The sequence below is a fragment of the Pongo abelii genome, chromosome 5 (genome assembly GCF_028885655.2).
Source record: "Pongo abelii isolate AG06213 chromosome 5, NHGRI_mPonAbe1-v2.0_pri, whole genome shotgun sequence".
NCBI lineage: Eukaryota > Metazoa > Chordata > Mammalia > Primates > Hominidae > Pongo > Pongo abelii.
The window spans coordinates 153,956,363-153,979,974 of record NC_071990.2 but is presented as its reverse complement, the minus strand read 5'-3'; the positions used below and the strand labels follow the sequence as shown (position 1 = coordinate 153,979,974).

General features: G+C 40.3%; 1 protein-coding gene across 5 annotated transcripts in view; it reads left to right on the top strand.

Annotated features, from left to right (window-relative positions):
* The window catches only part of SYNE1 (spectrin repeat containing nuclear envelope protein 1), a 512,392-nt gene that overhangs the window by 300,228 nt on the left and 188,552 nt on the right, over window positions 1–23,612 (top strand). For all 5 annotated transcript variants that reach the window (XM_054558331.2, XM_054558330.2, XM_054558328.2 and 2 more), the window contains 13 exons: window positions 1,413–3,573; window positions 6,643–6,980; window positions 7,177–7,321; window positions 7,997–8,215; window positions 9,557–9,816; window positions 11,453–11,618; window positions 11,954–12,106; window positions 14,330–14,482; window positions 15,082–15,264; window positions 16,342–16,479; window positions 22,488–22,673; window positions 22,842–22,964; window positions 23,346–23,528. In XM_054558331.2, coding sequence (XP_054414306.2) covers window positions 1,413–3,573; window positions 6,643–6,980; window positions 7,177–7,321; window positions 7,997–8,215; window positions 9,557–9,816; window positions 11,453–11,618; window positions 11,954–12,106; window positions 14,330–14,482; window positions 15,082–15,264; window positions 16,342–16,479; window positions 22,488–22,673; window positions 22,842–22,964; window positions 23,346–23,528 — 4,408 coding nt within the window. The remainder of the gene's footprint in view (window positions 1–1,412; window positions 3,574–6,642; window positions 6,981–7,176; window positions 7,322–7,996; window positions 8,216–9,556; window positions 9,817–11,452; window positions 11,619–11,953; window positions 12,107–14,329; window positions 14,483–15,081; window positions 15,265–16,341; window positions 16,480–22,487; window positions 22,674–22,841; window positions 22,965–23,345; window positions 23,529–23,612) is intronic.

Here is a 23,612-nt window from a genome sequence, read left to right as displayed (position 1 = left end):
TTTTCTTATAAGAGTCTAGAAATCAGTGAATAATCCAAATTCAGTTAATTTGTGTCTTTTGTGATTTTGTAGTGATTGAACCCCTCTTAGCTTTCTTCTTTGAAAAATAAGAATACATACACACATACTGGATCATTATATGAATCCATTCCATACTTTTGATCACTGTAATTGTTAAAATCTACACTTCTTCTGCACCGACTTACTAGTTTACAGCAAAGAAAACCGCAAATATTGTTCTAGATATCATGAAATCATAGTGGGGATTTGGGGTTTTTTTGGTATACCATTTTCTGGTTTGTTTTCTTTTCTTTGATACTTAACATTTTACTGGTCTTTGGGATTAGTCCAGTAAATAGTAACAACTCATATTTCTGGCTCACAGTAGGCCCCACAGACACCTGAGACTTAACATGTCCGAAACAGAACTCCTCATACTGCCTCCCAACCCTGCTTTTCATACTTCAGAGCTGATCATTTAGTAAAAAAGACTACAAGATTCCATTTTTTATGTGTGCTTCATAGTCAAAGGGATGAGAATTCTTTACATTTCACACTTATTACTAAAGATTACTAATGATAAGCAAAAAATATCCAAGTACACAATTAAGTAGCCATTAGATCTGTTGGTTATACCTAGAACTATATTGTTTGTTGGACCCTCTTCACAAAAGAAAGCACATAAATCATGCATCACTTATTAATTTCTTTCAGTATCACTTTCTAGAGTACACTAGATCAGTACTTCTCACTGTTTAACATTACACAAACCATCCAAGGATCCTGTTACCGTATAGATTCTGCTCAGTTGATAAGAGCCAGAGGAAGATAAAAGCATATTCTGATTTGAATGGAAGGCATTATCAGCCAGAAAGAAGTAGGCAACTTGATTTGATTCAACTTCTAGTATTGACTTCTGATGAGGCTTGTATTCCATAATTATAGCACTTCTCTTAACAAACCATGAATTGAACTACTCTCAATTATTCTAAGCTCAGAAGATCCACTTAAAGAAAATGGTGAAGTGTCAGCCAGGAGTAGTGGCTCATGCCTGTAATCCTAGCACTTTGGGAGGCTGAGGCAGGTGGGTCACCTGAGGTCAGGAGTTAGAGACCAGTCTGACCAACGTGGTGAAACCCTGTCTCTACTAAAAATACAAAATTAGCTGAGCATGGTGGCACATGCCTGTAATCTCAGCTACTTGGGAGGCTGAGGCAGGAGAATCGCTTGAACCTGGGAGGCGGAGGTTGCCATGAGCCGAGATCACAGCATTCATTGCACTCCAGCCTGGGAAACAAGAGCAAAACTCAGTCTCCAAAAAGAAAATGGTGAAGTGTAATTTAGCATAGTATGAACAAACATTGATATTGACTACAGCTAATTTGCTCTTATACCTTTCCATGTATTTTCAGATCTGATGCAGAGAGTACAGCTGTCCACCTGGAAGCTCTGAAAAAGTTAGCATTGGCATTGCAGGAGAGAAAGTATGCTATTGAAGATCTGAAAGATCAAAAGCAGAAAATGATAGAGCATCTGAATTTAGATGACAAGGAGTTAGTCAAAGAACAGACGAGTCATTTAGAGCAACGTTGGTTTCAGCTTGAGGACCTCATTAAAAGGAAAATCCAAGTGTCAGTCACCAACTTGGAGGAGTTAAATGTGGTGCAGTCCAGATTTCAGGAGCTAATGGAGTGGGCAGAAGAGCAACAACCCAACATCGCCGAGGCCCTTAAGCAGAGCCCTCCTCCAGATATGGCTCAGAACCTTCTCATGGATCACCTGGCCATCTGCAGTGAACTGGAGGCCAAGCAGATGCTCCTAAAATCGCTCATAAAGGACGCAGACAGGGTCATGGCAGATCTTGGTCTCAATGAGCGACAGGTCATCCAGAAGGCTCTCTCTGATGCACAAAGCCACGTGAATTGTCTCAGTGACTTAGTGGGCCAGCGAAGAAAGTACTTAAACAAAGCCTTGTCCGAGAAAACGCAGTTTCTCATGGCAGTGTTCCAGGCCACCAGCCAAATTCAGCAACATGAGCGAAAGATAATGTTCCGTGAACACATCTGTCTGTTACCAGATGATGTGAGCAAACAAGTCAAAACATGTAAGAGTGCACAAGCCAGCCTCAAGACTTACCAAAATGAAGTCACTGGACTTTGGGCCCAGGGTCGCGAACTAATGAAAGAAGTCACAGAGCAGGAAAAGAGTGAAGTGCTGGGGAAGCTTCAGGAATTGCAGAGTGTCTATGACAGTGTTTTACAAAAGTGCAGTCACCGGTTACAAGAACTAGAGAAGAATTTGGTTTCTAGGAAGCATTTTAAGGAAGACTTTGATAAAGCTTGCCACTGGCTAAAACAAGCAGATATTGTTACATTTCCTGAAATCAACCTAATGAATGAGAGTACTGAGCTTCATACACAACTGGCTAAATACCAACACATTCTTGAACAATCTCCAGAATATGAAAATCTTCTACTTACGCTGCAGAGAACTGGGCAGACCATATTACCATCACTGAATGAAGTCGATCATTCCTACCTCAGTGAAAAGCTAAATGCTTTGCCCCAACAATTTAATGTAATTGTTGCCTTGGCTAAAGACAAGTTCTATAAAGTCCAGGAAGCAATTCTTGCTCGGAAGGAATATGCTTCCTTGATTGAGTTGACAACCCAGTCTCTGAGTGAACTTGAAGCCCAATTCTTGAGGATGAGCAAAGTTCCCACCGACCTGGCCGTTGAGGAGGCTCTTTCTCTGCAAGATGGTTGCAGAGGCATTCTGGACGAGGTGGCGGGCCTTGGGGAGGCGGTGGATGAACTGAACCAGAAAAAAGAAGGTTTTCGCAGCACAGGTCAACCTTGGCAGCCAGACAAGATGCTGCACCTTGTCACCTTATATCACAGGATGAAGCGACAAACAGAACAGAGGGTTAGCTTATTAGAAGACACCACCAGTGCTTACCAAGAACACAAGCAGATGTGCCAACAGCTGGAGAGACAACTGAAGTCTGTAAAAGAGGAGCAGTCCAAAGTGAATGAGGAAACGCTGCCTGCAGAGGAGAAGCTCAAAATGTATCACTCCCTGGCAGGAAGTCTCCAGGACTCAGGGATTCTCCTGAAACGAGTAACCATACATCTTGAAGATCTCGCCCCACACCTTGACCCCTTGGCTTACGAGAAAGCCAGGCATCAGATCCAGTCCTGGCAAGAGGAGTTAAAACTGTTGACTTCTGCCATTGGTGAGACGGTGACAGAATGTGAGAGCCGAATGGTGCAGAGTATAGACTTCCAGACTGAGATGAGTCGCTCCCTGGACTGGCTGAGGAGAGTGAAGGCAGAACTCAGTGGGCCGGTGTACCTAGACCTCAACCTGCAGGACATCCAAGAGGAAATCAGAAAAATCCAAATTCATCAGGAAGAGGTCCAGTCCAGCTTGAGAATCATGAATGCGCTGAGTCACAAGGAAAAGGAGAAGTTCACAAAGGCCAAGGAGCTGATTTCTGCAGATTTAGAACACAGCCTCGCTGAGCTCTCAGAGCTGGATGGAGACATTCAGGAAGCCTTACGCACCAGACAGGTGGGTATAATAGGACTTCACTTCTCTTTTTTTCCACTCTGCTTATGTGTAAACAGGTACAAGAAATTCGTTTGCTTCGTTGTAATTGCTCCTTTAAATATTTCTTTCTAAATACTACACAGAAGCATCTTCAGCAGTGACTTAAATGGTTATTTTAATTGTGTTTTTTGTTTTGTTTTTTTGGGTTTTTTTGAGATGAAGTCTCGCTCTGTTGCCCAGGCTAGAGTGCAGTGGTGCAATCTCGGCTCACTGCAACCTCCGCTTCCTGGGTTCAAGTGATTCTTGTGCCTCGACCTCCCGAGTAGCTGGGATTACAGGCACCAGCCACCACGCCCAGCTAATTTTTGTATTTTTAGTAGAGACGGGGTTTCATTATGTTGGCCAAGCTGGTCTCAAACTCCTGACGTCAAGTGATCTGCCCGCCTTGGCCTCCCAAAGTGCTGGGATTATAGGCGGGAGCCACCGTGCCTGGCCAGGTGATTTTAATTGTTTATGTGCATGATATTCATTTTGGGTGGTTTCCATCTTGACTTCACTTTGCTTATAACAGTGATGCCTCAGTGATCTCTCACCTTAAAAGAGATGATAAATGGTATTAGTAACATAATTAATATTATATATTAGTACATGGATGGTACAACTGATTAACAATGAGTAATTAGTGATGCCCTTTGTAAACAATGTGAAGGCTGGTATTTCTAAAATCAGTGCTAGATGAAAAGTCTAAATGGAGAGAGGCAGACAGTGCAGCTCTGACCTTGCTAATAAGCCACATTTTTGTGGGGTATCCCATTAGTTGCCCCATCTCTTCACCCCTTCTGTGGGGATGAGTGCTGTCCTTCTCCTGCTTCCCTGTAGCACAGCAGAAGAAAGCCTAGAATACTCATAATTACTTGACTTGGGGATAACAAAAAGAAATGGGAGCATGTACAAAACTTCCCAGATTGGCCTAATTGTGGCTTGCTCTGGGGCTCGCAAGTTCTGTGCATTCAAAAATAAGAAGAGGGCCGGGCGCGGTGGCTCACGCCTTTAATCCCAGCACTTTGGGAGGCTGAGGCGGGTGGATCACCTGAGGTCAGGAGTTTAAGACCAGCCTGACCAACATGGTGAAACCCTGTCTCTACTAAATACAAAAAAAAAAAAAAATTAGCTGGGTTTGGTGGTGCATGCCTGTAATCCTAACTACTTGGGAGGCTGAGGCAGTAAAATCGCTTAAACCCAGGAGGCAGAGGTTGCAGTGAGCTGAGATCATGCCATTGCACTCCAGCCTAGGCAACAAGAGTGAAACTCTGTCTAAATAAATAAATAAATAAATAAATAAAGTAAAATAAGAAGAGAAAAATAGTGCTTAGAGGATTACTTCCTTCAATTTCTTGGCCCATTTTCTCCATGTCTCTCTTTAGTCCCTGTGATTCTAGGAGATGTCAGCCAACCCTTTAGGTAAAGGATAGCTTTCGTCAGGATAATACAGCAGCTACAGCCTGGGAGGAGGGCACATCTGAGTTTTAATAGCAGCTATTTGATCTCAGGCAAATGACATCCTATAAGGCTCTGTCCCTCTTTGTAGAAGAGAGATATTAATGATTCTTTTATTAGGTTTATCTTCTTAGCATTGGGTCTGACACGAAGTAACCTCAGATGAATCTTAGCTCTCATTTATTTTCTGCAGAGGTTAAGGTTAACACTTTAAATAGTAAAAATTTTAATATTGGATAAAATCATAATAAACTTCTTAAAATTCTGACTTTTTAAACTAAAAACTATTTAGTACACTTTAACCTTTTCATGTTGATTCAAGGCTATTGCTTATAAAAATTTTAAACTATTTTTCTACAGCTATTAGTATAAATAGAGATATAGAATCTAGAATGTAGAGTAAGAACAGAAGTTACCAGAAATTTTCATTCTTGAAAAACATTTGTCAGGTAAGCTTGCTTCTTTTGGTGAGTTTTGAACCAAAATCTTAAATCTACCAAGATGTCTCTGCTTGTGCCATCTTGTCTTATTGATTATCTTGGTACAAATAACTAAAGGTCATGGTTCCTGGGGCATTTCTTATTTCCTCCGCTGATTCTATGCTTTGCTGTCCTTGTTCTTTCCTTAATTGGTGCTCATCTTATGGGTACTTTCTCTACCTTTTCTATGCATCTTCACTTGCACAGTCGCGGCTTATCTTGTCTAGTCATTGATGGCTGGTTAGAGTGTTTCTTCTGCTTCTGGAATTGAATGGACCAGCCTTCCAGACTTAAACTTTTCAACTTTTCTATTTTAGTCTGTATACAAGACTCACAGGTTACTATTTCGCTTCCAGAAATTACTCTGTGGCTCTGTGGTCTGGTAAATGCCAGTTTGGAAGTTTGATGTTGCTATATTTCTTTTTTTTTTTTTCTTTTCTTTTCCTTTCCATGTTTGTTTGTTTGTTTTTTGAGAGACAGAGTCTGGAGTGCAGTGAAACGATCTCAGCTCACTGCAACCTCTGCCTCTCAGGTTCAAGCAATTCTTGTGCCTCAACCTCCCAAGTAGCTGGGATTACAGGCATGTGCCACCACACTCAGCTAATTTTCGTATTTTTAGTAGAGACAGGGTTTCACCATGTTAGCCAGGCTGGTCTCGAACTCCTGGCCTCAAGTGATCTGCCTCTCTCAGCCTCCCAAAGTGCTGAGATTACAGTCATGAGCCAGCACGCTTGGCCGTGTTGCTATACTTCTAACCAACGGAGACATTACTGCAGTTTGGTAAACATTCAGTCTGCCACATATTACTAAGCATCATATTATTTCTTAGAGAGGGAAGTTTCAGAACTAGTCAAGATACTGACATAAATTTCTCTCCCATTTCTGTCCTTATTATTTAATTTAATGGCAGTAATAAAATTATAACAAGAATAGCAGAAGGAAAAATCAAGGATAATGATGATGGCACCACAAAAATATTCTGCTAACTTATCAATGCACTTACACACATACACCCATGAGACTGAGGACTGGAAAACAAATGAATGAATAAAACTCTTTCCTGCAAACACGTTCCAAAGGAGAGTTGATTATGTTTGCAATTGCTGTTTTTCAGGCTACCTTGACTGAAATATATAGCCAGTGTCAAAGGTATTATCAGGTATTTCAAGCAGCCAATGACTGGCTTGAGGATGCCCAAGAAATGTTACAGCTGGCAGGCAATGGCCTAGATGTGGAGAGCGCAGAGGAAAATCTCAAAAGCCACATGGAATTTTTCAGTACAGAGGATCAGTTCCATAGTAACCTGGAGGAGCTCCACAGCCTGGTAGCCACCCTGGACCCACTCATCAAGCCAACCGGCAAAGAAGACCTAGAACAGAAAATGGCTTCTCTGGAACTCAGGAGCCAGAGGATGAGCCGGGACTCTGCTGCCCAAGTGGATCTCTTGCAGAGGTATTTCAGGATGTTTTGTGTTTTATATTTCAGTGAAATGAATTTCCATACTGAAAGTAGTAATACACGAATGATATACATTAGCACGTAAATTCGTTTTTCTCTCTTAAGTATCATTAGACATACTGACACCAGAGCTTTGTGTAGAAATACGTGATTTTGTGCTGTTTATCAATTTCTGTTGGACTCTTTCAAGATGCACAGCTCAATGGCACGATTACCAGAAAGCAAGGGAAGAGGTTATTGAATTGATGAATGATACAGAAAAGAAATTGTCTGAGTTTTCTTTGTTGAAGACTTCTTCTAGTCATGAAGCGGAAGAAAAGTTGTCAGAACACAAGGTCAGAGTTTTGGGCTATTTAAAAACAAATCCTTTTTCTATAATTGTAATGGGTCTTTGCAACATGATCAATAAATCTTCATTTCTACCTGGACTTTTTCAATATGATAAGGATGCATTTAACAACATTTCATAGAAGTTTTAAGTTTATTAAATGCTGTTACCTTTTAGGATTCCCATTGGAAATGCATAGCTAAGATTTTAAATGCATAGTTAAGATGTTCAGAGCAATTTGCTTCCGATAAGATGTGGCACTTAATAAATGTCAGTAAATACTTTTTGTTGACAACAGATTAAATAAAACTAAAAAATTAATAACTGAGTCTCCCTTTATCAGAGCAATATAAGGAAAAAATGTAACATACTAAAATATTGCATTTGGTTCACTTACATTTGTGCTGCTTTTTAAAAATGAAAAAAAGTCATCTCAAGTAGCAAAATACACTTTTGTTTTTAATAAATAAATAATATTCACCTTACCCCTTTAAAAAGCTTTAAGACTAACTCTGGTTAAAAAAGAAACATAAAAGTAAGAGTACCTAGAGGAGAATAAATGTATGTAGAAACATTTCCTTTTGCAGGTAATTTTGGGCTTTACCAAGATCCGTAGAACTTTATAAAATTAAATTAATCTCTCTCTTGTCTCCTCTCTTCCGTCCTCCACCCCCAACCCTAGGCTTTAGTGTCAGTGGTTAACTCTTTCCACGAGAAAATTGTGGCCCTTGAGGAAAAAGCTTCACAACTGGAGAAAACCGGAAATGACGCCAGCAAAGCCACCCTGAGCAGGTCAATGACCACCGTCTGGCAGCGCTGGACACGCCTTCGAGCTGTGGCCCAGGACCAGGAGAAGATCCTGGAAGATGCAGTGGATGAGTGGACGGGCTTTAACAACAAGGTAGTTTCCACTGTCCATGGGCTCACCTTTCTTTCCTCACGAATTATAATGTATTTTGAAACACAGTAGTTTGCCCCTTTTTGAAGTCAGCCTTATGAAAGTAATAAAGGCTTTTTAAAATCGCTGTTTCAATGACATAAAAATTAAGTTATGAAACAAAGTACAAAATGCAATGTGCAGTTTAATCCCAAGTCACGGTCAAATTATTTCAATGAGAAAAACCAAGCAATTAAATTTTGAAAGAAGAGCAAGCCCATGTTGCCCCATTTGCTTTCTTTTTTTTTTGACGGAGTCTCGCTCTGTCGCCCAGGCTGGAGTGCAGTGGCGCCATCTCGGCTCACTGCAAGCTCCGCCTCCCGGGTTCACGCCATTCTCCTGCCTCAGCCTCCCGAGTAGCTGGGACTACAGACGCCCGCGACCACGCCCGGCTAATTTTTTGTATTTTTACTAGAGACGAGGTTTCACCATGTTAGCCAGGCTGGTCTCAATCTCCTGACCTCGTGATCCACCTGCCTCGGCCTCCCAAAGTGCTGGGACTACAGGCGTGAGCCACCACGCCTGGCCCGTTTGCCTTCTTAACTGGCCTTGAAAAAGAACGAGATACTTTTTCTTTACCATGAAACCTGAAAATGAGCAGAAATTTAACTCATTACCCAAATTGTACATTCAAAGTTTTCCTTTTTAGAGTCTTGCTCTGTCATCCAGGCTGGAGTGCAGTGGTGTGATCTCAGCTCACTGCAACCTCCGCCGCCTGGGTTCAAGCAATTCTCCTGCCTCACCTTCATGAGTAGCTGGGATTACAGGCACCCGCCACCACACCTGGTTAATTTTTGTATTTTTAGTAGAGACGGGGTTTCTCCATGTTTGTCAGGTTTGTCTCAAACTCCTGACCTCAGGTGATCTGCCTGTCTCGGCCTCCAAAAGTGCTGGGATTACAGGCGCGAGCCACCACATGCCTGGCCGCTTTTTCCATCTTTAAAGGTTTAATGTTTTAAGCCATTATCTTCCTTTATGATTTAAAGGCACTCATTTATGTTAACTTAAATATTGGAAAGAGTATTTTGTTCGCTTAGTTTTTTTAAAAAAGCTTTTTCTATATTAAGTATAGTCTCTGATTGTCCTAATATTATTTTGAGATTAAAGCTTTAAACCCAGAGGTATAGAGGTGATATCTCCTTTCATGTTAAGAAGGTTGCTCAGGTTCCAGTTTCCTAACATGTGGAATTTATACCATCATCTTTAATTGGCTTCATACACTAGTGTGTGGCTTTTAATGGGAGTTACCCTATTTTTTTCAGTTTATTTATTATTGAACTTCATAGTATGTACATTTGTCATCAGGTTAAAAAGGCCACTGAAATGATTGATCAGCTGCAAGATAAGTTACCTGGAAGTTCAGCAGAGAAAGCGTCGAAAGCAGAACTCTTAACTCTTCTTGAATACCACGACACGTTCGTTCTGGAGCTGGAGCAGCAACAGTCGGCCTTGGGCATGCTGCGGCAGCAAGCCCTGAGCATGCTCCAGGATGGAGCCGCCTCGACCCCTGGGGGAGAGCCTCCGCTCATGCAGGAAATCACCGCCATGCAAGATCGGTGCCTGAAGTAATTAAGCACCTATTTTCATTCTTTTGTTTGTTTGTTTGTTTGTTTTTGAGACGGAGTCTCGCTCTGTCGCCCAGGCTGGAGTGCAATGGCACGATCTCGGCTCACTGCAAGCTCCACCTCCCGGGTTCACGCCATTCTCCTGCCTCAGCCTCTCTGAGCAGCTAGGACCACAGGCGCCCACCACCACGTCAGGCTAATTTTTTGTATTTTTAGTATTTTTGTATTTTTAGTAGAGACGGGGTTTCACCGTGGTCTCGATCACCTCGTGATCCGCCCGCCTTGGCCTCCCGAAGTGCTGGGATTACAAGCGTGAGCCACCGTGCCCAGCCCCTACTTTCGTTCTGTTACTAAATTTGGCCTTGACCCAAAGGGATAAGTAGGTTATGAAGTATGAAGGTGCTCCTTCACACCACCTTGAAAATGTGGGGATCCGTTCCCATCACCCTTGCTTTTCAGTTTCCGTAACTCTTCAATCATTTGTCTGACAAAAACGTATCTGATAGTACTTAGAAATACGATGATGAACCATACAGACTCAGTGTCTACCTTCATGCCCTTTACAGTCAAGCAGCAGAGAGATAGGCAACTAAGGCAGCCTTTTTAGTCAAGTGTGAAAAGGGAGCTGAGGGAATCTGAAGCAGAGACAAGCAGCCGAGGAGAGGAGTTGAAGAAGGCATCCCTTCAGAAGGGGATTTGAAGCAGAAGCCTGAGCGGGCTGGAGCTAGGCATTGAGTTTTGCAAACAGGGAAATGACATGTAAGAAAGGAATAAACATGTTACTTTCAAGGAGCTCCTTGGGTGATGCGGGGAGAGGAAGGGTGATTCAAGAGAAATGAAGCATGAGAGGGAAACAACTGAGAGCTATTAAGAACTTAGATTTGATAAAGCTTGAGAGCTCATTGGCTATCTGGGGTGACAGGGATATAGGAGCAAAGATGACACCACAGTCCAGGTAAATAATAGCCATTGACTAGCAGTGAATTTAGTAGAAAAAGCAAGTTAATCTTGATATATAACCAGCCCTGATTCACTTCTTGGGCCAGAGAAAAAATATTCATTGATAATTTAATTTCTACATTTACAAATATTACCTCATTCATGTCCTTGCATTTCATCTCTTTCCCTTATAGGTGATGTCAGGGTAACCTAACACTTTTTAAAGTCTTCTTACCAAATTTACATTAATTCAAATAAAGACTTGAAATTTGCACATTATTAACATGATTGATTATGAAATTTCCAAAGCTTGATTTTTTCTTTAAAGACTACTTTCTAATACATAGCCATATATATTCCATTATACATTACTTTTAAATGTACCATTTTAGTAGATTTCCAAAGAGGAAGTAAATAATGAAATAATCTCCAGGCTACTTTAAATAGGAAATTAATTGCAATTTAGTGGCATGTGAGACAGTCAACTCTCCATTTTTCAAGGATAAATTATTCACTTTATAAGACATTTATACATGAACTGAAGTGTTATTTGACAGTGTTGAGGAAGTGTCTTTACTTTCAAAAAAGATACTAGGTTTCCCATTTCTATGTATGTATTGGATAAAATGTTGTCAAGTATTAGGGGGTTCCTTTCACTTCACATAACTTCTGTTTTATCCCTGTAATGTTTCTGAAGTATGCAGGAGAAAGTGAAGACTAATGGAAAGTTGGTGAAGCAAGAGCTGAAGGACCGAGAAATGGTGGAGACTCAGATCAATTCTGTGAAATGTTGGGTTCAGGAAACGAAAGAATACTTAGGGAATCCAACAATAGAAATAGACGCTCAACTTGAAGAACTTCAGGTACAAAAAAATCTCCTCGTTCCCTTTACTCATCATTTAAAAAACAATTGCCCTGATTTTAATTGGACATACTTGTTTATATTTATTGAATATTGAATTAAAAAATTTCAGAAGCGTGTTATATAAAAGATATTTAGTATTACTTCATGGGATTGTCCTTTGTTTTTTAAAGTGAACATACTTTATATTCAGAGACAAAAGAAGAGTGTTGTATTATTTTAAGATATTTCTCTAATTCCACACTTAATTATATGTTGATGAAAAATATACAGCCTTGTCTATAACAGTCCCCTTAGAAGGTTCCCAGAAATTTCTTATTTTGATCTTTTCTTCAGATTCTCCTAACAGAAGCCACAAATCACCGACAGAACATTGAAAAAATGGCGGAAGAACAGAAGGATAAGTACTTGGGCCTTTATACCATATTACCTTCTGAACTCTCCCTTCAGTTGGCTGAAGTGGCATTGGACCTAAAGATCCGCGATCAGGTAAACCTATGATTAAGAAAGAGTGTCTTTCCATTTTGTTTATAGGGTCAGTCCTCTTGTGTGAGAGTTCTTGATTTTCACAATCATGTCTTCTTGGAGACAGAGTTAAAAAAAATAGAGTTAAAAAAATATTATAAAACAATAATATTAAATTAGAGGTCTTTTTCATAGGCAAGATGATCATAGATATGACCAATAATGTCATCCAATTAAAGATAATTTTTGTGCTTCCCCTCACCTTTAAAAAAAATGACTTAAAGAAACAAAAAGTAAGATATATTTCATGTGTTCAACAAATATTTAGTGAATGCCCAGAGTGTGCCAGGGGCTTTTCCAGCTGTTATTTTATTTCAGCAGTGCAACAAAATTTCAGTTAAGTAGGTGAAGATGTTGGAGGAAAGGGAAAAATCAAAGTAAGAAAAATAAGATCAATGCAGGGAGGAAGTTATTTCCTAAAATGCATGCAGGTGGGTCCCCTAATGTTGCTAGAGAAGAGCCATCATTTTAACCCTAGCTTCTAAACACCCAAGGAAAGGAGTAAAAAGAAACAATCCTGTCTATAACTCTAAAAAACAAACATTTTTGTTTCTTTAAGAAGAAATGCATGGTCCTTTTTGGTGTTGAGACCAGAGTGAGATTTCTGTCTCTGGTCTCATGAAGAGCACAATTTCATGTAGTGAAAATAGGCTCAAATAACATCGGTATGGAAATATAATAGATTTTTCGGACTCTCTTGGTGGCTTAATGCTAAAGCTATTAAAATTTAATGAAAACCATTCTGTATGAGACAAAGAGAAGACATACTACAATTCTAAACTGCTACATGAAATAGAAAGTAATATCCCATTGTACAAACTGTAAAACTCATACAGTTGTGCTCTACTTTTGGAATCTTCAATGTATGATGCAAAGTGTTTTAAAAATCTCATCAAAATCTGATCCTACTGCATCGTGACTTTGACCTAAACTACTAATATATGCTATTTACTATTTTAAGTATGTAATTGATATATTTGGCTTTTCTTCTTAGACATTGGAAGATCTATTGGGAAGGATGACTTGGCAAGTTCATGGTCTTTTTATGTTTTTGAGACAGAGTCTCGCTCTGTCCCCCAGGCTGGAGTGCAGTGAAACAATCAGCTTACTGCAACCTCCACCTCCTGGGTTCAAGCAGTTCTCGTGCCTCAGCCTCCCAAGTAGCTGGGATTCCAGGCATGCACCACCATACCCAGCTAATTTTTTGTATTTTTAGTAAAAAGATACAAGGTTTTGCCATGTTGGCCAGCCTGGTGTCAAACTCCTGGCCTCAAGTGAGCTGCCTGTCTCAGCCTCCCAAAGTGCTGGAATTACAGGTGTGTGCCTCTGTGCACAGCCATAGTTTTTTGTTTTTTTTTTTGTAAGTTAAAATTTAAGCTTTTCTCTGGATTAATTTTCCTATCATAGACTTATTCATATGTATTTCATTTACTTTGACGCTCAAAATAATGAAGGCCAAAACACACCATTAACACTCTTTTAATGGTGTGTTTTCTCCCTACTAAAGAGGTTTTTTTAAAGACCTTTAACTATATAAAGAAACGTTTCTTCTCTTTAACGTCTTTTCTTCAGCATTTTATTCTAAGCAACAGTGTGAATATTTGTTATCAAATCAAAGCAAAGTCATTGGAACTTTGTAAATGCGAACTGTCTTTTTTCACCTTCCTTTCCATTGGATGTGCTTAATGCTTTGTTGGCATACTATAGAGTTGTAGTTGGAAAGTTACAAAAAGAGTTAACAGATCATTAACAGTAATTTATTAAAAGGTGCTTGGAAACAAATCAGTGTGCCTCCAACTGTTTGGGAGGATTTTCCATCTTATGAAGAAAAAGGCTTAGAGGAGTTTGTGTGCTCAAGGTCGTTATGTTAGTTAATGGAGAAGATAGGATTCAAACTCAGCTGTCTACACAACCATCTATAATGAGTATTCTGTAAATATTTAATAAGTGAATTTCTGTACACACATTGCTTGTATCTTTGTGGAACACAAGGAGTGCAGTAAATACATAAAGATAGTGAAGCCAGGGAAAGCCAGGAGAGCTTGTAACTAACTACACATCGCTGGTGTGACCAAGTGTATCAATGCCAAAGCAGTTAAAATGTGTCTTGTCAACATCTTTTGAGATTTTTAGTATCTATTATCCACTTAACCATGGCTTGTTTTGTTGTTCTCACTGATTTTTTAGATCCAAGACAAAATAAAAGAAGTTGAGCAGAGCAAGGCCACGAGCCAGGAACTCAGCCGGCAAATTCAGAAGATAGCTAAAGACCTCACAACTATTCTAACTAAGCTGAAAGCGAAGACAGATAATTTAGTTCAAGCTAAAACTGACCAAAAAGTAAGAAGCAGAATTTTAAAGGGTGCTACTGAATGAATTAAATAGTTTTTGGAGTCAGTTTTACTTGGGGATATAGGATAAAAACCTTTTAGGAACCTTTTTTAAAACCAAATAGTAACAGCAGGCGGTAAAGAAATTTTATAACTGAAGCAACACAGATCCTCTTCCATAATTGATCATTATAACTGAACAGTATTAATAAATATACATGCATGAGTGTGTAAGAAAGAAGAGTGTCAAAGGACTAAGTGATGATTTAGGAATACAAATATATAAATTCCAAACGGAATTGTGTCTTTGGTAGCTAAATCTGTGTTCTTCCTCTGTTGATGAGTTCAGGGACTCTAATCCTTTTTGGGTGGGGCAGAAGGAAAATGTTAGCCTTCTCACTCAGCCTCATAGGAAATAAACACCAGGATTACAACATATCCTGCTCTGCCTTTCCAACCAAAGAAACAAAAATGACCTGATCATAGTAGAATTATAGTAGAATTATTCATTATAATATTTGGCTTTGACAAAAATCAGTCTGATCTCGGAAAACCTGGAGAAATGTATTTTCTGTACTTGAATATTCTTTCATTTTGATGAACATCAAGGTGCTGGGAGAGGAATTAGATGGCTGTAATTCAAAGTTAATGGAATTAGATGCAGCAGTACAGAAATTCTCGGAACAGAATGGCCAACTGGGTAAGCCACTGGCCAAGAAGATAGGAAAACTGACTGAACTTCACCAGCAGACCATTAGACAAGCTGAGAATCGGCTCTCCAAGCTCAATCAGGTACGTGTTCCGGGCCAGAAATCCAAATCGTCTAAGGCAGAAACTTCCATGTTCTGCTTTTCTCTTTTGAAAATAAACATAAATAAAAAGATAAAATGGACAATGAGAGAGTAGTTTAAGTGTAGCTTATTTCGTGCTACACTTGTGTTCCTAAGACTTAGGTGTAAACCAGCACTTATTTTATATCCAGCCATGTGATAGAGTCACCGACAAAGGTGGTCCTACAAATGGACTTTGGAGTGAATATTTTGTAAAATGGAGAAGTATTTTGTAAAATGAATATTCACCCATTAACATGTTTTATGAAATCAGTTTGGGGTGAATTCAAGTACCTTTAAGTAAGCTACATATATATCAGCTTACATTGACTTAATAGGTTCAGACTGCACGTCTGTAATAATTGTTGCATATAGACTAGACTTTTGAAATTGATTAATATAATCAGGGACCAGTTAAAACCAGGAGTTGGTAACCCATTAATTATAGTTTGAAACTTTGCCTGCTATAGTCCCCACTTGCCACCTCCTTACCCAGGGGAGGGTGAAGGAAGGGATAGAGGAAGGCCTGGCATGGTGGCTCATACCTATAATCCCAGTACTTCGGGAGGCTGAGGCAGAAGGATCACTTGAGCCTAGGAGTTTGAGACCAGCCTGGGCAACATGGTGAAACCTACAAAAGATTCAAAAATTTAGCAGGGCATGGTGGCATGTGCCTGTGGTCCCAGCTACGTGGGAGGCTGAGGTGGGAGGCTGAGCCCATAAGATTGAGGCTGTAATTAACCATGATCCTGCTGCTGCACTCCAGCCTGGGTGACAGTAAGACCTTGGCAAAAAAAAAAAGAAAAAGAAAGAAAAAGAGGAATAATTCAATCATATTAAGAACTTGAGCTTTATCCTAAGGTCACTGAGAAAGCTTTGACAGATTTTCAATAGGGAAACGATTTTTTGATACCATTGAATATCATAGATATTATAACGATCAGCCCCTAAGACTGTTGTGTCCAAAGAGAGAGAAGACTGATTTATAGCTCAAGAAACTGAGTTTACATTTGTTACCTTAATGTTACTGGTTTTTCAGGCAGCATCACATTTAGAAGAATACAATGAAATGCTTGAATTAATTTTGAAGTGGATTGAAAAAGCTAAAGTCTTGGCTCATGGAACTATTGCATGGAATTCTGCAAGCCAGCTTCGGGAACAATATATTTTGCATCAGGTAACCTTAGGAAAAATAATCTTTAAAAAGTAACCAAGGGCAATTTGATTTAACTGGGTAGACTGACACAACACTTAGAGGACTGTGATGTAAAATTTTTGGAGCTACCAGATAAAAAGAATGCTAAGGTACCCCTAAGTTGTTCAGTAGTTGGACAGAAAGGAGCTTCTCATGAAATTTCATGAAATTGAATAAATAAATATCCTTGATCTTCCCTAAACCTACCTTACACCAAGACCCAAACCAATCAGCCTTGTAGAACTCATTTTCTGTAGCTTCTTTGAAATAATTATCTGCAGGGATCTGGTGGGAAATTCTTTCCCGTGAAGAGATGCAATGAAGTGTGGAAAGATTCTAGACTCCACACTCAGACTGGTGGGAAAACCAAGCTCCGCCATGCAGGGTTGTGTGATTTGGAGCAGAATGCTTTGCCTCTCTGAATTCTGTCTTCTCATGATTTGTATGAAGATGTAAATAATATTCGTATTTCAGACTTATCATGAGATCAAATGGTTTAAGGTACATACGTGCAAACGTCTACCTGGCATAGGCAGGTGCTCAGTGGGAGATCTCCTGCCACCTCCCTCAGCCCTCACCCAGGCCTGTCATCTGGCCTTCCCCAGGAGATTGGGCAGCCCAGCGCAAGCCACGAGTCCACATCACATGCTGGCTATGTTACTTCATTTCCTCTGAAGTTACATGAGAAAAATGTTCCTTTTCTCTCAGTCACGTCATCCAGGAAATTATTTCATCCTTTTGTAACTTAAGCTTAAATTAGACACAGGTAGTTAATAGGCTAGTTATCTTATAATAAAATATAGGGTGACTTTTATAGGAGTTACATGGGTATCCTTGAGTATTCTAGATTTTTGTCTCTTTTATTATTTATGTAGCCTTGTGGCCTTAAATGAATCCCCGTTCCATTCTTGTTTACAGGGTTCTAGATCAAAGCCTCATTTTTCCCTTTTTGGAATGCTTTAACAGCTTCTAATTTTTCCCTATATTCACAGTCTTTCTTCTCTGATCAATCTTGTGTATTCTTCCCACAATGTCTTTCTTAAGCTACTCCAATCTTTTGCTTTAAGATATGCTTAGATGTGAACAGACAGGACTTAAGTTACTACTGATTTGAAAACAATGAAAAAAAGCCAACATCCTTAGAAGTCTAGAAATGCAAATTTCAGCAAAAAAAGAGAGGAAGAAAGACAAACTTAACTGTCACATTCATACTGTTTCTTTCAAGTTCATATTTAAGGAAGTGAGAGCTCTCAAACATTGCTGGTATCCTGGCAAAATCTCTTTGAAAAATAATTGGCAAAACGTATGGTGATTGTCAAAAATGTTACTACTCTGGGCCAGGTGCGGTGGCTCACACCTGTAATCCCAGCACTTGGGGAGGCCGAGGTGGGTGGATCACAAGGTCAGGAGTTCAAGACCAGCCTGGCCAATATAGTGAAACCCCATCTCTATTAAAAATACAAAAGTTAGCTGGGCGTGATGGTGGGCACCTGTAGTCCCAGCTACTCGGGAACCTGAGGCAGGAGAATCACTTGAACTCGGGAGGTGGAGGTTGCAGTGAGCCAAGATCACGCCACTGCACTCCAGCCTGGGTGACAGAGCGAGACTCCATCTCAAAAAAAAAAAAAAAAGTTACTACTCTGGCCTGTTGGCTCCTTTTGGACTCCTTTTTATGGCTATAATCCAAAATATAGAAAATATTTTCCACAGTATTAATAACTGTAGTGAAATTTTAAAGAAAACTTAAATGTGAAATAATTTTTTTCTGAGTAAATATTTGCATATAATAAAATATAATGAAGTCCTTAGGGTGCTCAAGACTTTTTTTTTTTTTTTTTTGAGACAGCATTTCGCTCTATTGCCCAGGCTGTAGCTCAGTGGCCTGATCTCAGCTCACTGCAACCTCGTCATCGTTGCAGTGAGCCGAGATCACGCCACTGAGCTACAGCCTGGGTGGGTTCAAGCGAATCTTGTCCCTCAGCCTCCTGAGCAGCTGGAACTACAGGCACGTGCCATCACACCTGGCTAATGGTTGCATTTTTAGTAGAGATGGGGTTTCACCATGCTGGCCAGACTGGTCTCAACCTCCTGGCCTCAAGCTATCTACTTGCCTTGGCATCACCAAATTCTGGGAATACAAGCGTTTGTTTATTTATTCAACAAACATACAGTCCTTTCCCAAACTAGGACTTTGGTAAGGCATTTAGGGTACAAAGGATATTCCCTGTCCCCACCCCAGGGAGTTGATTATTTAGGGGAGGGGACAGATAGAAGGAGACAGTACAATATAGTGTGATTTGTGCAGAGACAGAGGGCCCAGGTGCTGAAGGAGCCCACAGGAGGGTGCTCAACCCAACCGCCCACCAGGGGTTTAAGAGGAAAGTGCAGAAAGGCTTCTCAGGAAAAGGTGATGCTGGGCTGAGTCCTGAAAAACATGACAGCCTACTTGTGGAATGTGTTTAGATAAAAATGCATGCTGAAATCCTAGCAGTAAATGTGAGGAGTGTTTTCTGGTGCTGGTACAAGGGATAAGAGATAAGAATAGAGAGATAAGAAAAAGATCCTAAAAGTCTGTTGGGAATTTGGACTTTATCCTGAAGTCACTCTGAAGCCTCTGAAACTGATATTCTGCCTGCAAAGGACAAGTTCAGACTTGTATTTTCAGAAAGCAAATTTAGCAGCCTTTGGAAAACACATTGAGGACGGTAAGACAATATAAAAGATGGTTTCAGTATTTCAGTAGAAGATGACAAGGCCTCTCTTTGGAGATTAGGAGGAGAAGACAAAGTCAAGAGATACTAAGCAGCTGGAATTCTCCAATTTGGAGACTTGAATTGGGTGAAAGAGAGGGAGGAGTCAACGATGAAAGAGGGAGGAGTCAAGGATGATTCCCAGGTTTCTGTGACTTGAGCCGTAGGGCGGGGTGACTGCATCATGGGGCACAGTGAAAAAGACACCAGGTCCTGAGATGATCTGGCTCAGAAGCTGAAGAGAGAACGCAGACTGTAGACTCTTTGGTGAGTTCTCACGTGCCCCCTTTAGGAAGTAAAGCAGACTGTGTTTATTTAAAAAGAGTGCACGGTGAGAAAAGCCATTGTGTTCTTTGGGAGGCCGAGCGGGGTGGATCACTTGACGTCACGAGTTCGAGACCAGCCTGGCCAACATTGTGAAACCCCATTCTCTACTAAAAATACAAAAATTAGCTGGACGTGGTTGGGAGTGCCTGTAATTCCAGCTGCTCGGATGGCTGAGGCAGGAGAATCGCTTGAACCTGGGAGGCAGCGGTTGCAGTGAGCTTAGATCGCACCATTGCACTCCAGCCTGGCTACAAGGCAAGACTCCATTTCAAAAAAAAAAAAAGAAACGAAAATCCATTGTGTTTTTTCTAATGTCAGAGATGTGAGAACCAGAGTGACTTCATAGGGGCCTGAATAGGGGCTGGGTAAATGAGGATGAGACCTATTGGGTAGCATTCCCAGGTCAGGCATTCTTAGTCACAGAATAATTATGGTTAAAGAGACAGGTTGATAATGTTTACCGAAGATACCCAGGCCTTAATAGATCTGGGAAATAACAGACTCAGGAAATGTCCTGATATCCTGGTATCTTAAGAACAAAAGCATTCTTGGATCTATATTTAAAAAATAATTTTAACATAGATTCTTATAGAAGACAGCAGTTACACAAAGATTAACAATCTTTTGTCACAGGGCCTTGTAGAGCACATCTCGGCCGTGATTTTTTGCTTTGTTGTCTTATATATAAGCAGACATTGTACCTAAGGTGGATGCATTTCTCTTCCTGCTTTTGGGAACACCCTGCTTTGTCAATGGAGTAGCCGTTCTTTCATCCCTTTACTTTCTTAATAAACTTGCTTTCATTTTACTCTGGATTTGCCCCAAATTCTTTCATGCACAAGATTCAAGAACCCTCTTTTGGGGCCTGGATTGGGACCCTTTTCCGGTAACGCTAAGGTCAGGTGAAAAAGAAAGATGGAAAACTATAGTCATGTTATGACCTCAATTATTAATACCTAAAAATGTGCCCAAATGTATCAGCAGTTAACTCTTAAAGTTATTTCTGGGTTATAAAATGATGAGATATTTTGTTTTCTTCTTTATATTTTCAATATTTTCCAAGTCATATATTTTCTATTTAATATATTTATATACTAAATATATATTTAAATCATTTAAAATAATTAAATTATTTATTAATAAATATACTTAAATTGTACACTTACATTAAATATATATTTAACAAATTATATATATATTCACTTACTATATATATTTATGTGTTAAAAATAAATATATCTTGTATAGGGGCTGGGCGCGGTGAGTCACATCTGTAATCCCAGCACTTTGGGAGACCGAGGCTGGCAGATCACAAGGTCAGGAATCTGAGATCAGCCTGACCAACATGGAGAAACCCTGTCTCTCCTAAAAATACAAAATTAGCTGGGCGTGGCGGCGCATGCCTGTAATCTCAGCTACTCGGGAAGCTGAGGCAGGAGAATCGCTTGAACCCAGGAGGTGCAGGTTGCAGTGAGCCGAGATGGCGCCATTGCACTCCAGCCTGGGCAACAAGAGCAAAACTCCGTCTCAAAAAAAAAAAAGATAAATATATCTTGTATAAATACATATCATATATCATATACAGATAAATATTTATCTGTTAAATATATCTTATTATATATCTTGGATATATATTTATCTGTTAAATATATATTTATAAACATTTATTGTGAGAAAAGAAAGTACTTCATTAAAAAAATAGTCTATCGCCAGCCGGGAGCAGTGGCTCACGCCTGTAATCCCAGCACTTTGGGAGGCCAAGGCGGGCGGATCACGAGGTCAGGAGATGGAGACCATCCTGGCTAACACGATGAAACCCCGTCTCTACTAAAAAATACAAAAAATTAGTCGGGCGTGGTGGCGGGCGCCTGGGTGCCTGTAGTCCCAGCTACTCGGGGGGCTGAGGCAGGAGAACGGCGTGAACCCGGGAGGCGGAGCTTGCAGTGAGCCGAGATTGCGCCACTGCACTCTAGCCTGGGCGACAGAGCGAGACTCCGTCACAAAAAAAAAAGAGTCTATTGCCTAAGAGTAACATCCTATTCCTCATTTCTCCTCTTTACACATTACACACCCCACTAACTGCGTGTTCTAGATTCACCCACCTCTGTACCTATGCATATGCTGTTCTCTCTGTGTGAAATGTCTTTCCTCTTCTCCCTCATCTGTCAGATTCCAAAAGTCCTTCTGACTGGGCTCAGATGTGACTCTTCCCGGAGACCTTCTCCCAGTCTTCCCCAAGTCGCAGTCATCTCTTCACACTGGCTTCTCTTTCGTTCTACTTTTCATAGAATGTACATTGTATGGTTACTTATCCATTGTATTTCTGATAGACCCAATAGATTATACCATTTTGAATGATCAGGGCTGTTTTTGCTTCTCTTGATAGTTATTGCACGTATCCTCTACCCCTTTGTCTCACTTAAAGCAAGTGAGCCAAGCTTTTTGCTTGTAATGCTCTTGTTCTTATTTTCATTTCTTAGACAAATATGAACTTCAGTCTTATAGAATATGAGAGCTGAAAAGTGATTCTTTAGTTTAAATGTGAGAAAATGGAGACCCAGAGATACAAATAAGACACGTAGTATGTTTGAGTTTTTCACTGCTAGAATTCCTATGTCCTGTTCTCACGAGGGGGCAGCTTGGGCTTGACTGAGCAGGAGCTTCATGGTCCCACATGTAGTGTGACATGTGACCTCTGCACATTGTTTACAGTTCCTGAACTGTGATTTCTTTTTCTGTGAAACAGTTGTAATAGTAGGTGGCTACCAAGTAGAAAGTGCTCATGGGGGCCGAAGGTTAAACACAATAACGGACACACAGAACTTACACAGGGCCCTTTATGCCATGCTATATTGAATATCTGTGCCCCTCTACCTACCCGTAAATGTCATGAATATTGACAATTCACTCTAGACCCTGCTAGAAGAATCCAAAGAAATTGACAGTGATCTGGAAGCAATGACTGAGAAATTACAGTACCTCACTAGTGTGTACTGTACAGAAAAAATGTCTCAGCAAGTGGCAGAACTGGGACGGGAGACTGAGGAGTTGCGACAGATGATCAAAATTCGTTTGCAGAACCTCCAAGATGCAGCTAAGGTAAAAAAAAGAAAAAAAAAAAAAAGAAACAGAAAAAAATGTCTATCATTAAAAGAAAATGGCAATGCCACTATGGAAATAGTGCTCACCTGTGATGTGGTTTCTTGACTGTGATGTTCACCTATGACTTTGAAGTTCAAGTACAATATATTGATATTGACTCTCTAGGATATGAAAAAATTTGAAGCAGAGTTGAAAAAGTTACAAGCTGCCTTGGAGCAAGCCCAGGCAACCCTGACTTCTCCCGAAGTTGGACGCCTCAGTCTCAAGGAGCAGCTCTCTCATCGGCAGGTAAGCCAAACTAACTTGGAGTAAATAGGGACAGGGACCTATATTTTTAAAAGAGGATAGCAAGGAAAAATGCCTCCTAAACTCAACACTGTTTTATTTTTTTTTAATTTATTTTTAAATAGAGACAGGGTATCCCTATGTTGGCCAGGCTGGTCTCGAACTCCTGAGCTCATGTGATCCACCCGCCTCAGCCTCTCTCAAAGTGCTGGGGTTACAGACGTGAATCACTGTGTCCAGCCCCTAAACTCAACACTGTATTAAACATTTTTTTTTGCAAAATGTTTATAACTTGCAACGTAACTATAATTTAGTAAGTGCCTTTTGCTTATGAAATAAATGATTTAAATATTAAATTTTTGAACTATGAAATTGCATTTTCAGCATCTGTTGTCTGAGATGGAGTCACTGAAGCCGAAGGTGCAAGCAGTGCAGCTCTGCCAGAGTGCCCTCCGGATCCCCGAGGATGTGGTTGCCAGCTTACCTCTCTGTCATGCTGCTCTGCGGCTGCAGGAAGAGGCCAGCCGGCTGCAGCACACCGCCATCCAGCAGTGCAACATCATGCAGGCAGGTGCAGGGTACCCACACCAGCAGAGCAATTGCTGATGAATCATGGGCTTCTTTTCTTAGCATTGTGTGGGCTCAGCCATC